General features: G+C 44.7%; 1 protein-coding gene across 1 annotated transcript in view; it reads left to right on the plus strand.

The window, feature by feature from the left end:
• SURF1 (SURF1 cytochrome c oxidase assembly factor) overlaps positions 1-13570 on the plus strand; it is a 79646-nt gene that overhangs the window by 18685 nt on the left and 47391 nt on the right. The window contains exon 2 of the mRNA XM_086924728.1: positions 1590-1672. Coding sequence (XP_086780854.1) covers positions 1601-1672 — 72 coding nt within the window. The 5' untranslated portion in view covers positions 1590-1600. The remainder of the gene's footprint in view (positions 1-1589; positions 1673-13570) is intronic.

Consider the following 13570-nt stretch of genomic DNA (forward strand, 5'->3'; position numbering starts at 1 on the left):
GGGCTGTGGGGGCACTTTGGTTTACCTAAACTTGCAGAGACTCCTAGTGGGAGCAGTAGCATTTCATCTGAATATTTGACTGATACAAATACTGAATCCTGCCATGGTAATTTCTGGGACCCTTAAACCGTACAGCCTGCAGTCGAGGTGTAGGTGTGCTGCATATCTTGTCTTGCATGGGGCAGCATAGTTAAGCTACACAGAAAGAAAGAGCAGCTCATCAGCATTACCGTACCTGGCTTGTTTGTGGCTGTCTGGCTGCCTCTCCAGCCAATCCATTAGCCGTCACACCCTGCTGGTTTGGTCCGAGCTAAGGGTGCCTGCTCTTTCTGTATTGATGGCTCGAGCTAAGGGCGCCTGCTCTTTCTTCTAGTACTGACGACCAGGTGCTGGCTCTTTCAACAGGCCTTCCTTCCTTTTTTCGTGATGTTCACGAAGGGGGAGAGGCGCTGATCTCCGAGGCACATATAATACCCGCTAACTCCCTGAAGGTTTTATGAGCAATACATACAGGGTTGTTATGTTTCTCGTTACAAGGTTTCAGATATTAATCAAACAGCATTCTTATCACAAGGTTAACAAGTGGACTCATCCTAAAAGCCCCAACAGCTCGAGTGTGGCTCGGGTGGAGGGCTGCACACATCAAAAGAGCGAGCTGTAAGTAGCTGCATTGAAATTTAAAACAACAAGCCCGCAAGTGGTGCGCGCGGTACAGGAAGCGATCAGTTTTCAATTATCGCGCCTGTGTCTGGGCACGATAATTGAAAACAGATGTGGCCCGTGCGGGTAACCGCAAGCAATAGGCCGTGGGCAGAGCATAGGAGGGACATGCACCCGCCTTTGCCCAACTGCGTGCTGTCTTTCTTAGAAAGACGCACGCAAAGCCCAATATCCTATGACACAAACAAATACACGCACAAGCGTGTGGTGAGCTTTCTTACATAAAGTCTTGCAGAGCAGCGCATGCCCGCTGCTAGGCTCAACCTAAAAAGCCTATTTTCCAAGCTAATGAATGGGGGACTCTATTCGTTGAAACTAATCATGCATATCAGGTTCTTTTTCAATTTCGATTAATTGGCCAAAAGTAACACTTAGGAGAGTCATAGAAATATATGTCTATATAGAGAATTATAAGTGTAGTGAGGGTCAGACCCTTGTGTTTAGGGTCGTCGAGTTTAATTAGCAACAATCACATTGAGTTCTGGAACCCTTTACAAGAGCCACATCCAAGAGATACATAGTGTTTAATTTGAGCCGGTATTTGTTGGTATGGCCCACTGGCACTTACTTTTGGGGCCAGCACGCTAACTGGCAGTTTCTATTACAAAGGGGATAGGGAAATGGGTTGTTCTTTAACAGCCACTGCACAAAACTGTCAGAACTATCACTCAGTGTGTGATCCGCCTCATGTTTCCGAGAACCCTCTATTATCATGATCATCATTGTGGTCTGAGACCGTGAAGCAATCTGTTTCTTACAAAAACACTATACGTGAAGTAGGTTCAGGAGTAGGGGGAAGCCTTATGTACATGTATGTAAAATGTTCTTGTATTATATGATGATTGGCTTCTCTTCATTGTTTCTTTCAGCTTTTGTGGCCATGTCTGCACTAATGCTGCTCTTGCAGAATGGGGGACTGAAGAGATTCTTATTGCAGAATGTTAGACACAGGGTAAGTAGCAAGTGCTCTAGTAGTACGTGCCTGGTCATAATACCCGTCTTTTCAGAATTAGCTGCATGCACCCAGACTAAATACACTTTTGTCTTTTCTTCTCCAGTGAGCCAGTTCTCAATGATGTTTTCTGTCTTCACTCGCTCATCTGAAACACTCTTAGCTCATTTTAATCTACTGCAAACTTTTACTGGCTATTTTTTAGACTTTAGCAACCTGTGAATGTGAGTTCATCTTTAATATTTTCCGCGTGTGGATCTTCCCCATGTACTGTAACATATTAGATTTTGCCGAAAGAGCTAGAAGATATTTCCTAATATGGAGGTTTTACATCGGTTCTCAGAATGCACGTGATCAGGAATATGTTGCTTTCACAAAGCATTTTCCAGAGGGGCCCCAATTTAGAATGTTTAATTTGATTTGATTTGATTTTGAAAGTTTTATATAGCGCGAACAGGATCTTTGCAGATATCAGAGCGCTTTACACGGCTGGGGATGCCAGCAAGAAAGTGGGGTTACACATAAGTGGTACAGCAAACAATAGTGCAAGTATAACAGTTAAATGTGTGCATAGATAGTCAGTGGCATCAATCATACAATGCCAGCAGGACAGTGGGGTTACACATAAGTGGTACAGCAAACAATAGTGCAAGTATAACAGTTAAATGTGTGCATAGATAGTCAGTGGCATCAATCATACAGGTAAGATACATATTCATAGAGTTCGAACAGCGCATTAAATGTGTGCGTAGATAGTTAGTAGCGACAATAATTCAGGTGAAATACATAATCGCGGTGTTACTCCAACACAAAATGGCTCAAGGTGAAATACATAGACATAGAGAACGAACAAAGCAATACAGGTCAGAGTAGTTCTTCTTCTTGGTTCAAAAGCATGATCTGATGTTTAGGAGCAGGGCTCCTTCTTTTATATAGCATTTCTTTTGTTCTTTCAGGCCAGAGGGGCTTTGCCTAATCCAGTCCAGTCCCTGAACACTTTGTTTTGGAGACTCTGGCTTCTCCTTTCAGTGACCAGGGCAGGGACATGAGACGCTCCTCAGGAGGTGGAGCCAGCATTGTGGTGACAAGTACAGTCCAGGAGCACTCTGTTGACAGTCTTCCCTCTCTCTTCACAAGGTGCAGGGCAAAGTCCTCAGTCGCTCCTCAGGGGGCGGAGCCAGCATTGAGGTGGCAGAGCACAGCCCTATTCAGAGTCAAGGGGCACTCCCCCCACCCATCCTGGTGTCATCTCCCTATTCGCCACCTGTCAGTCCCAGCCTATCTCCTGGAATTCCCCAGCCCTGTCACTCACAGAAACCAGACTCATGATTTCTACACTTAAGGAGAGAATCCTGATTTTAAGAAATCATGTGCAGAAACCTATGTGCTCACGTGAAGCCAGTCTACATTGGGTATATCAACAAGAATAAGTCCAAGATAAGTTAGAAAAGGAACAGTATAGAGTGTTCTGCGAAGGTGGATATGCCAATATACGTTCAACAATCTTATCAACATCACCACTCTCAAATGTGAACTTTGTGGGTATTCACTAAGCCGTTGGATGGCATTTCCCTGCCTGTAAAGATACTGAGGAGTGTTCCTGAAAAAAGCAGGAGAAAGTGCTTTTCTTGGATGATTGTCGTAAATATTTAATTTACCGTCTTAATTTCTATGCAGGTAAGTACTTAATCAATAATAACTCAATCGGAAAGAAAAAAACAGAGTCCGTGGTGTTAGAGTTCTTAGGGGTTTTATTCCTCAAAAAGGAATGGTCATGACCTGGATATCATGTTCCTGCAACCACAGGGGTTCAGGAAGGGATAGAGCAATATTTCATTGACAATACATAGCTTATATACTTAAATCACATCATAGAAACCAATATAGTAGGCGTAACAGCTGAGAGAAGACAAGATAACAGCATCCACGTGTTAGTAATACGTAATCAGAAGGCGTGAACTAGGCGTGAACTAGAGGTGTGTGCTAGAAACGTCACAGATAGGTATCATAAGTGGGTGGCAACAAAGCAGAATCTTGTAATGTCAGCAGAAATCTGAGGCTTGGATGCGCGCGCAGCTGCATGACGTGTGATTGACGTGAAACTGGAGGGTGCAGGGGACTTGACATTTACACTGGGGGAAAAGAGACAGAAGTCTGGCATGTCAGATCAACTCGTACTTCTATCATATCTGATATCTGATGTTTGGGAACCATATTATCTAAACGGAAAGGTCTCTGGGGCAGAAGCTATTCTATACTGACTGTGAGTGCGTGTATAAGCGCCTAAGTGTCTGCATGAGAAGCGTGGGGGCATGGGCCTTTCATGGGAGCATGGTAACAGAGGCTATGAATTTCTTGCATGGAGACAGTGTGGCAGGGCCCTTTCTGCTCTGCAGCTGGGGGGATGTTTACTTAAGCTGGTAGGCAGGAATGTATTTTCGAGGAGCGGAACAGATAATTCGAAGGTTGAAGTCAATCTTGGCAGGCAGCAGGCTGAGCTGAGCGCGGTGGGCCGCGCTGGAAGTAAGTCAGAGGTCACGAGTACAGAGGCAGCCTGTGCTGAGGCTTTCAGAGTCAGAAGCCAGGAAAAAGGCTCGATGGCAGAATTCAGGGCCTACTTCGCCAGAGCTGAAAAACGTGTAAAGTACACTACAAAAAGACGTTGGCATAGCATACTTAGGAACGGACTATTCAACCCATTCAGGGTGGGTCTAAAAGAGGACATGTTAACGTTGGACGCAAATGTATTTGCGTCTTCATAGCTGACACAGGAGGGAAGTTACATGCACTTTAAGCTGGTACATGGAGACGGTGGGGTACACGATAGGGAACACAACTTGACCATAAATTTTATATTTCCTCATTCCCTCCTTGTTCCCTACGGACCCTTCATGATATATCGATCCTCATGAATCGATCAGTTTGTTCTTGTAATATCATTTGCTCTTCTTTCTTCCTTTCACGTTTTGAGAGAAAACTGGAATGTTCAATGCATGATGTGGCGCACAGTCCACAAAACGCTGGCCCACACTGTAGGCACAGGCAACAACTGAATACTAGGACTAGGCCAATGCCTAGGAAGGATAGGATCTTCCATCCCCAAGCAGTTAACGTTGTCCAGAACCAACCGGACCAAGTCCAGGTGCCTGGATTCTGATGTATCAGATTTGCAATTTTATGAAGACGTGTAATAGCTTTGTATACAGATGGCGCGTTTTCTGGAATGAAAACACAGCAACTTGACCCGATGACCTTACAAGCTCCGCCTCTATCTGCCAAGATGACGTCAATAACAAGACGATTCTGAAGAACGACAACCCGCATGGCGGACTGCTCTTCTGTTAAGTTACCTAGGGCGGAGGCAGTTTCATTTACTACTGCTTCAAGTGTTCTAGTTAGTCTGCGTATTAGTTTACTATTCTGGACGGGGCCTAAGAAGAAAAAGAATCCTTTATTAAAATCTGTATATTGTTCCCATGCCGTTTCTGTGTAGTCGATAATCGGGAGATCTCTTCGGAGTCTATTCTTTACTAGATTTGTATTTCTGTGATAATCAGGAGGAGCTAGAAAAACAGGTGGCAGAAGGAATGCAATGTAACAGGTACCATCCCAATCTGGAGGTAAGCGTATGTATGCGGTATGACCACAAACAAAGTAGGAATGACGGGTAGCTCTAAAGGATGATTTACCTTGAGCCATTGTGAGTGAACGGGTACGGAAAGAGGGGCAGAGCTCCCTTGTATTTCTGGTAGGGAGGGAGTCGGCCACATATCCAGCAGTTTGTAGCATTGTTAGTCTGATGGGAGTGATGTAACATACTAATGAATGTGTTGTTGCGCAGCGCAAGTCTGTAAGAGAGTTCGTGTGGAGGTAATTCACTAAAAGAGTGTTCAGCAGAAATATTGTAAGCAGATTGTTCACGCTTGAAAATAGGGTAGTAGATAGGAAGCAGTATACTTGCAACAATAATCAGAAGACTTAGAAAAAACATAATCAATAATGTCACTATACAGTGACTACGGAGTGATTTGCAATATGTACGTTTCTTGAGTTGTCTCTCTCTCTCTCTATCTCGATCTAGGGGATACATGTCAGAAACTATTTAACCGATTCACCTAGGGGAGGACTTAAACAATTAAACTGTCTGACTTGCTAGATCGGAGTTTCAGTTTATACTCCTCTTGGGGAGTTTTCTCTCGTTCGGGAACTTTAAAGTCACTTGGCTCGATACAGTCTTTGGAGGGGGTGGACGAGTCTGGGTCTGGTTTCAGTTCATTGCATTGTTTAATATGACTCGTATGTATCCACCCCTTTCTGCCTTTCACCTTTACTGCTGTCCTCGTAGTAAGAAGGACGGTCTTCGGCTCTTTCCAGCGGGGCTCCAGCGGACTTTTCCTGTCGAAGTTCCTAATCAAGACCAGATCTCCGGGACGGACATCATGCGGCTTTACATCAGTGTTGTCAGGGAAGGCTGCAGCAACCTGTGAACGACATGATTGGAGTGCAGACATCAAGGAGGCAAGGTAATCTGTCAGCATATTACAATCGACATCGGTAATTTTCTTAGGAATGGGCGTCCCCCACATATTCGGTGGTCTGCCAAAGACCACTTCATATGGGGATAGTCCTGATCTCGAGTGGGCGACCATCCTCATATAGAACAATGCAACTGGCAGGGCGACTATCCAGTCGACCCCTTTCTCTTTACATATTTTACTAAGGCGGGTCTTTAGTGTCTGATTATGCCTCTCTACAAGGCCAGCGGCTTCGGGATGTCGGACACAATGGAATTTCCACTGATATCCTAGCAGCAAGGAAACTTGTTTCATTAATTCGGATGAGAATGGCTGTCCGTTATCTGAGTACACGACACGAGGCAAGCCGTATCGTGGGAAGAATTCTCGAACCAGCTGCCTGGCAGTGGTCGGGGCAGTGTAATCTGAGACTGGATATGCTTCGGTCCAACGGGAAAGTGCACAAACAATTACGAGGACATATTTGAATCCTCGACAACGGTCCATCTGGATATAATCCATCTGGAGGACTTCAAAAGGGTGATCGGGAGGATGAAATCCACCTTGTTCTGCGGGGACACTTTTTCCTGGATTGAACTGACAACAGATCATGCAAGTACGCACTTTCTGTTTTGCTGCTGCTCGTAAGTGTTTATTGCACCAGAGATTCTGTAAACTGTCTAACATCGCTTTCTCTCCTAGGTGTGCTGGACTATGTGCTGTATTGATTATGACTTGAACCATAGAGTCGGGGAGAAACCATGTAGATTTTCCCTTCGTCATCCAACCTTGATCTGTCTGGATCCCTCCTAGTTCAGTCCATTTCTTTATTTCATCTGGGGTAGCATGTGTCTGAATATCGATTACATCTAGTGCGGGATCCCTGACTGTCATACAATGTGTCGGTACTATTGTCTTTGTCACGTCCGTTGTCTGGGTGTGAGTCAATGCTGTATGTTTTGCTGTCTGGTCTGCCAGGTCGTTACCCTGGGAAACAGAATCTGTAACTTTAGTATGTGCTTTACACTTCATGACGGAAATGCCTGAAGGCAGATGTATTGCTTCTAACAGTGCTTGAATGAGGGGACCGTGTTGGATCTTGGCACCATGAGAGGTCAAGAAACCTCGTTCTTGCCATAACATTCCGAAGTCGTGTACAACTCCGAACGCATAACGGGAATCAGTGTATATGTTAACATTTCTGTTCTTGGCTAGTATACAAGCTCGGGTCAGAGCAATGAGCTCCGCCGCTTGAGCAGACAGTGTGTCAATACGATGTGTTTCTTTAACTTCAGTTTCAGTGGTCACGGCATACGCGGCCACTAATTCTCCTGTACTTGTTCTCATACATGAACCATCCACATAAAGTGTCAGGTCTGGATTTGTCAATGGAACATCGGTTAAGTCTCGTCGAGGCTTTGTTACTGCATTAATGATCTCTATACAATCATGCGGGGCTGGATCTGTCATAATTGAAGGTAACAATGTTGCGGGGTTCAGAATGCTGCAGCGTCTGATTTCTATGTGTGGCTGGAATAGCGTTAATTCATAACCTGTCAGTCGTGCTATAGTTAAGTGCTGAGTCTGGGTTCTGTTTAAAAGAACCTCTACAGAATGTGGAACTTGTACTGTTAACTGATGTCCTAAAACAATTGAGTCGCTCTGTCTGATTGCTAAAGCTGTTGCTGCTACTGACTTCAAGCACGCAGGGAGTGCCTGGGCTACTGAATCCAATGTACTTGAAAAATAGGCGCAAGGCTTATGTGAACCTGCTTGATCTTGGGTGAGGACAGACAACGCTGTACCATCACGTTCTGTAACAAAAAGTGTAAAAGGTTTGCTGTACCATGGTGTCGCTAAAACTGGTGCTTGGCATAAAGCTTTCTTTAATTTTTCAAAGGCTTGTGTGTGTTCCTGAGTCCAAGGGAGGACAGTCGAAGCCGCTGCCTCCTGTGTTGTTAACTGAATGAGTGGTTTGGCTAGAAATGCATACTGAGGGATCCATTGTCTGCAGTACGAGGTGAGGCCTATAAAGGCCCGTACTTCCTTTTGTGTCTGGGGTTGTGGCATATTTACAATTAACTGAATGCGATCGGGAGTGAGCTGTCTCCCCACTTTGGACAGCAAGTGACCCAAGTACACAACTTCCTGAACACAGAATTGTAGCTTCGAAGGAGACACCTTGTGTCCCTTGTCGGCCAGAAAATGTAAAACTGTCAGTGATGCTTGTTCACATTCGGGCTCACTTCGTGCGGTGATCAGCAGATCATCGACGTATTGCAGTAAAGCGGTGTTAACTGGCATTTGAATACAATCTAGTTGTCTTTTCAGTGCTTGACTATAGATGCTGGGGCTTTCTGTGAATCCTTGAGGTGCGCGGGAAAATTTGAAACTTCGTCCATTTAAACTGAATCCAAAAAGGTATTGGCTCTCGGGGTCAATAGGTACACTAAAGAAGGCGTTCTTGAGGTCAATTACAGTGAAGAACGTTGCTTCAGAATCAATAGCAGTCAATAGGGAAGAGATATCGGGGACCACAGGATACTGTGGTACAATGCATTTATTCAGTTCTCTTAAATCAATCACCAGCCGATATACTGGCGGTGCATTGGGATCAGTACGTTTAAGAATCGGAATGATGGGTGAATTACAGATATTGGAGTCGGTCTCTACGACCACTCCTTGGGCAATGAGCTCTTCAATGATTTCCAGTAAAGCCACTACAGCATCAGGTGGTAACTTGTATTGTCCGATTCGGGGTAAAACAACTCCTGGCTTGAGTGTAACACGGTATGGTGTGATATGCATACAACCTACATCAGTTGGGCCTTGTGCCCACAAGTGATCTGGTACATTTTTTAATCTGACATCAAACTCTCGTAATACATAATGACCTTTGAAATCTCGCAGAAAGAGTCTAACTCCCTCCGGGGAACAACATATCACTGCTCCTAGAGCCTTCAATGTTTTGATACCTAACAGATTTTCTGGACATGATTTCGTAAGTAACAGGTCTGTAACACGTGATAACGGACCCCCAGCCAGGGGAACGGGTTCTGATACCTCGTTTACAATAGGCTGTCCTGAAAAACCAAGGGAAACATTCTGTGAGCCTGAGAGGGGTGCCCCTGGGACTTCGTCATGGCTGATTGTTGTGCGGCTTGCCCCTGTGTCAATTAAAAACTTTCTGTCTTTTCCCAATACTTGACTGTGTACATAAGGACCCTCTTGATCTACAGGAATTTCAATAAGAGGCAAGCCCAACTCCCTCTCTAGGCTGTTTCATGTGTATCGCTGGTAATCGGGGTAAGCAGATTGGGCATACTGGTACATCTGTTGGGAAACTTGTTGAGTCGCGGCAATGGGCTGTGGCTGTGATACCGCTACTGTCTGTGCTGTATGAGATGAAGCATGCATAGGCTGCGTATTCTGCATGGGCTGTACGTTCTGTGAAGTCTGTTGCTGGGCCTGGTCTTGTCTTGGTGGATGCGGTCTCTCTTTAGTTTTACCTGTTGCTATGTTATGTTTCAGAACTGGACATTCATGTACGTAGTGACCTGGCTGCTTGCAATAATTACATGTCCCTTTAACGGGAGCTGTGGCGTGACTTGTCTGGGTCGTACCCTTTCTCTGGCTGTCGGCTGGAACTGATTGGGCCACTAACATTTTCATTTTCGTGTCTTTCATACGTTTCTGTTCATGATCCTGTTCTTCTCTAATTCTGTTCTGATGGTATTGTAACATTTGTAACATCTGTGATGGCGTATTTGCTTGCCATGTACTCTCGACCTTGTATACACGATTTTTAACTGCTAACAGGGAATTCTCCACTAATTTTGATACAAAAAGATGCGGGTACGACTCGCTACTTGGTTTAAGACCACTATTAATAATGAAACATTTCTCGAATCTTGAATAGAAGTCACTAGTATCTTCATCTGGTTTCTGTTTACAGGCCGAAATTGCATCCCAATCTTCCTTTCTAGTTGTCAGTAATCTTGGCAGAACCTGTACTATCAAACCTGGTAATGCTTTAGTTTTCTCCCCAAGGCCTACCCCTGGGGTACGTTTGTTCTCCTCGTCTTCTATTTCTGCCCATACAATCTTTTTCTCTCCCACCTCCCATTCTTTTTCCTTGAGTTTCTCGTAGATGCCGGTAGGCAACAATACCTTTAACATTTTCATGATATCTTCATATGTATAATCCCCCATCAGTAACATGTCTTTAAGTTCTCTATGAAAACCTGCAGGGTCTTTATCATGACAGGGTACTAATTTCTTCATTTCTAACAGTTCTAACTTAGTCAGAGGCGTGTGTACATACACACGTTTCAAGGTCTGATCGGCACCCATAACTGGATGTACTTCTCGTAAGGGGTTCTGACTTTCAAGACCATGCAGACGCTCCATATGATACATTTTTCTTTCTGGGGACGGAGCGGGAACATATTCGGAGCTTACGAAAGTGTTATACCTATGTCGTTGTTCTAGAATTATTTGTATTAACTTGGTACTTAGACCTCTCCATCTATCCATGAGTAGTGCTTCTAACGTATCGTGTAAGGGACCTGGATCAGAATGTTGGTTTCTGTATAACGTGAGAAGGTGCTGAATCATGTATACACCTGCTAATTTCTGCTTGTCTGGGGAGAGGTTCAGAAATGTCTGCGCTACTGTGTCATCATTGTATATGTTCGCATTGTCAGCCCATAATACTGCTGACCGAGCTAGTTCTTGTTCATCCATAGAATTGAGTACGTGGTACCCTATTCGGTCTCGAAGCCTTTTATCAGTCTCTTGGAACTGGTGTTCCGGAGAATTCGGTTTTGTTATGCCAGAGAGAAAAACTCTCTTGCTTTCCGGACGAATGCCTTTCCTAAGGTAAGTTCCCTTACCTACATACGCTATCGTGTCTGTAGTCCTTTCTGATTCTTCAGGTTCTTCCTCCTCCTCGGAGGAGGCCCTTTCTTTCTCTTTTTCGTGTATTTCTATCACTGCTTTTCTTATTCTCTTGTACATACTGGCTATGCAACCCCCTTTATCATGCTTTCCTTCGGATATATTTTGACCCCACTTGTTGAGCCCATCTAATTCCTCCTGTTCTGTCTCAGGCCTGTCTCGTTCTCTTATTAGGCAATCTATAAAAAAGCGTAGTATATATGCTTGTGTCAACTTTCTGATGCGCCATGGCATCCTTAATACTTTCAGGGTCTTTCCCAGTCTGAACAAAGTGATATATTCTATCTAGGTGCTCTTTCATTCCTGAGAATAACAGTAGGTAATCTGCAGCATGTCGTAAGCGTAGTGATGCCATCATCATTCTATCGTCTTTGCCGGGTACTGGATCATATCTGCAAACTGCAAGCGGTTCTTTGGGTATGTCGAGACGGGGTGATTTGAACGTGAAAGGACTCTGCATATCCCTAAGGTGTAATCTGTGTGTTAATGGCGGGGTCCGAAGACCCCCTATCGCACCTCCTGAGGCGGAAGCTTGGACATTATCTCTCTGTGGAGTCTGTATCTGTACTTGAACTTGTCTTTTAGTAGGATCAGGTAGAAGCGGTTTCGGTATATCAATTTTAGGTGCGGGAAGTGGTGGAGGTGGAGGAGCGACAGGCTGTCGGACGGGAAAACCTGATTGCAGTAACGGTGGGATATGGTCTGGGGGCGGGTTGCCACCTCCGTCACCGTCAGTAGGCGGGACGCGAACAGGCAGATTGGTGTAAGCGGGTGCTACATCCTCTAGATAGGAATTCAGGAATATGTCTTTAGTGGTCCTGTGAGTTACTTTAGTTGGAACCAATGGTGGCGGCAGATTTTTCGGTATTTCTGAAGTGGTCTCAGGCGAACCCTCGGCCACGAGATACATACCGTTTACGAGATTGTTTCGTGCGCGGTCTATTTGCTCTGATTTTACTCGGATCCCTTCAGTAACTAATTCATTTTCTTGGGCTTTATCTGATTCTTTAAGTCTGTCTTCTCTACGTAGTGCTTTTTCAGCACGCTTATGTGATTCCTTACGCCAAAACTCTATGGCGTCTTTCTGAGATTGTCTGGCTTTCTTTTTCCATAGTGCTTCTTCTACCTTCATGATGCACTCGGCATCCCATGTTCCGGTAACAGGCCATCTGTGTCTTTCGTCTAGATGCTTAGTATAATCGGCCCATAAATCTAGATACAATATGGCATCTAAGCCATGCTTGTGGTACATAAAATTTCCAGGAGTGTCCCTAGGGGGGATAGGAATTTCTTCCTCTAGTATCCCTTTCCTAGTTCCTATCTGCTTTAACTTGTTGAAAAACGGCATCTTGTTTACTTAATACTGAATGCTCAATCCTTGCTACTTAATTCTGAATACAGTTGGTTACACACGAACACAATAATGCACATTAAAAACAGTCACACTCATACCACAACATTAATCACATAAAGGACATTTGAGACATATATGACTACCCCCTTATACCGGATGTACTGCTGAACAGCATAGATACACTGTCAGAGACAATGCAAAAACTTGAATAACTGATGTACTGCTAAACAGTACAGATACACTGTCTAAAACAGTGCAGACCGGACTTGTGTACCCAAACCCGTCTAGATACGTCCCAGCAATGGTACTCACCGGGAAGCACGGAAACAGAAGGCCTCGGAAAACTCGACTGGACTGGACCGGACTCGACTCGACACGTGGATACTTCGGACACTGGTGGGCCTCTTGACACCTCGGACCTTGCTTCTTTCGGCTAGGCTCTGGTCGGGATCCTCCGCACTCCTCACCGCCTCGTCTGGGTGCTGATTGCAGTCTTCGTCACCTCCGTGGGCCAGAGGGAGATACAGGAAATCCTGCTGGTACGCGTAGTTTCCGTCTAACTGATGGCAGGGGACAGAGCTTGCAACGCACCAACCGGCGCGTGGGGTGGGGGAGGGGTCCCTGTTCGGGCGCCAAAATGTCGTAAATATTTAATTTACCGTCTTAATTTCTATGCAGGTAAGTACTTAATCAATAATAACTCAATCGGAAAGAAAAAAACAGAGTCCGTGGTGTTAGAGTTCTTAGGGGTTTTATTCCTCAAAAAGGAATGGTCATGACCTGGATATCATGTTCCTGCAACCACAGGGGTTCAGGAAGGGATAGAGCAATATTTCATTGACAATACATAGCTTATATACTTAAATCACATCATAGAAACCAATATAGTAGGCGTAACAGCTGAGAGAAGACAAGATAACAGCATCCACGTGTTAGTAATACGTAATCAGAAGGCGTGAACTAGGCGTGAACTAGAGGTGTGTGCTAGAAACGTCACAGATAGGTATCATAAGTGGGTGGCAACAAAGCAGAATCTTGTAATGTCAGCAGAAATCTGAGGCTTGGATGCGC

This window comes from Lissotriton vulgaris, chromosome 5 (assembly GCF_964263255.1).
Source record: "Lissotriton vulgaris chromosome 5, aLisVul1.2, whole genome shotgun sequence".
In the NCBI taxonomy this organism is placed as follows: Eukaryota; Metazoa; Chordata; class Amphibia; order Caudata; family Salamandridae; genus Lissotriton; species Lissotriton vulgaris.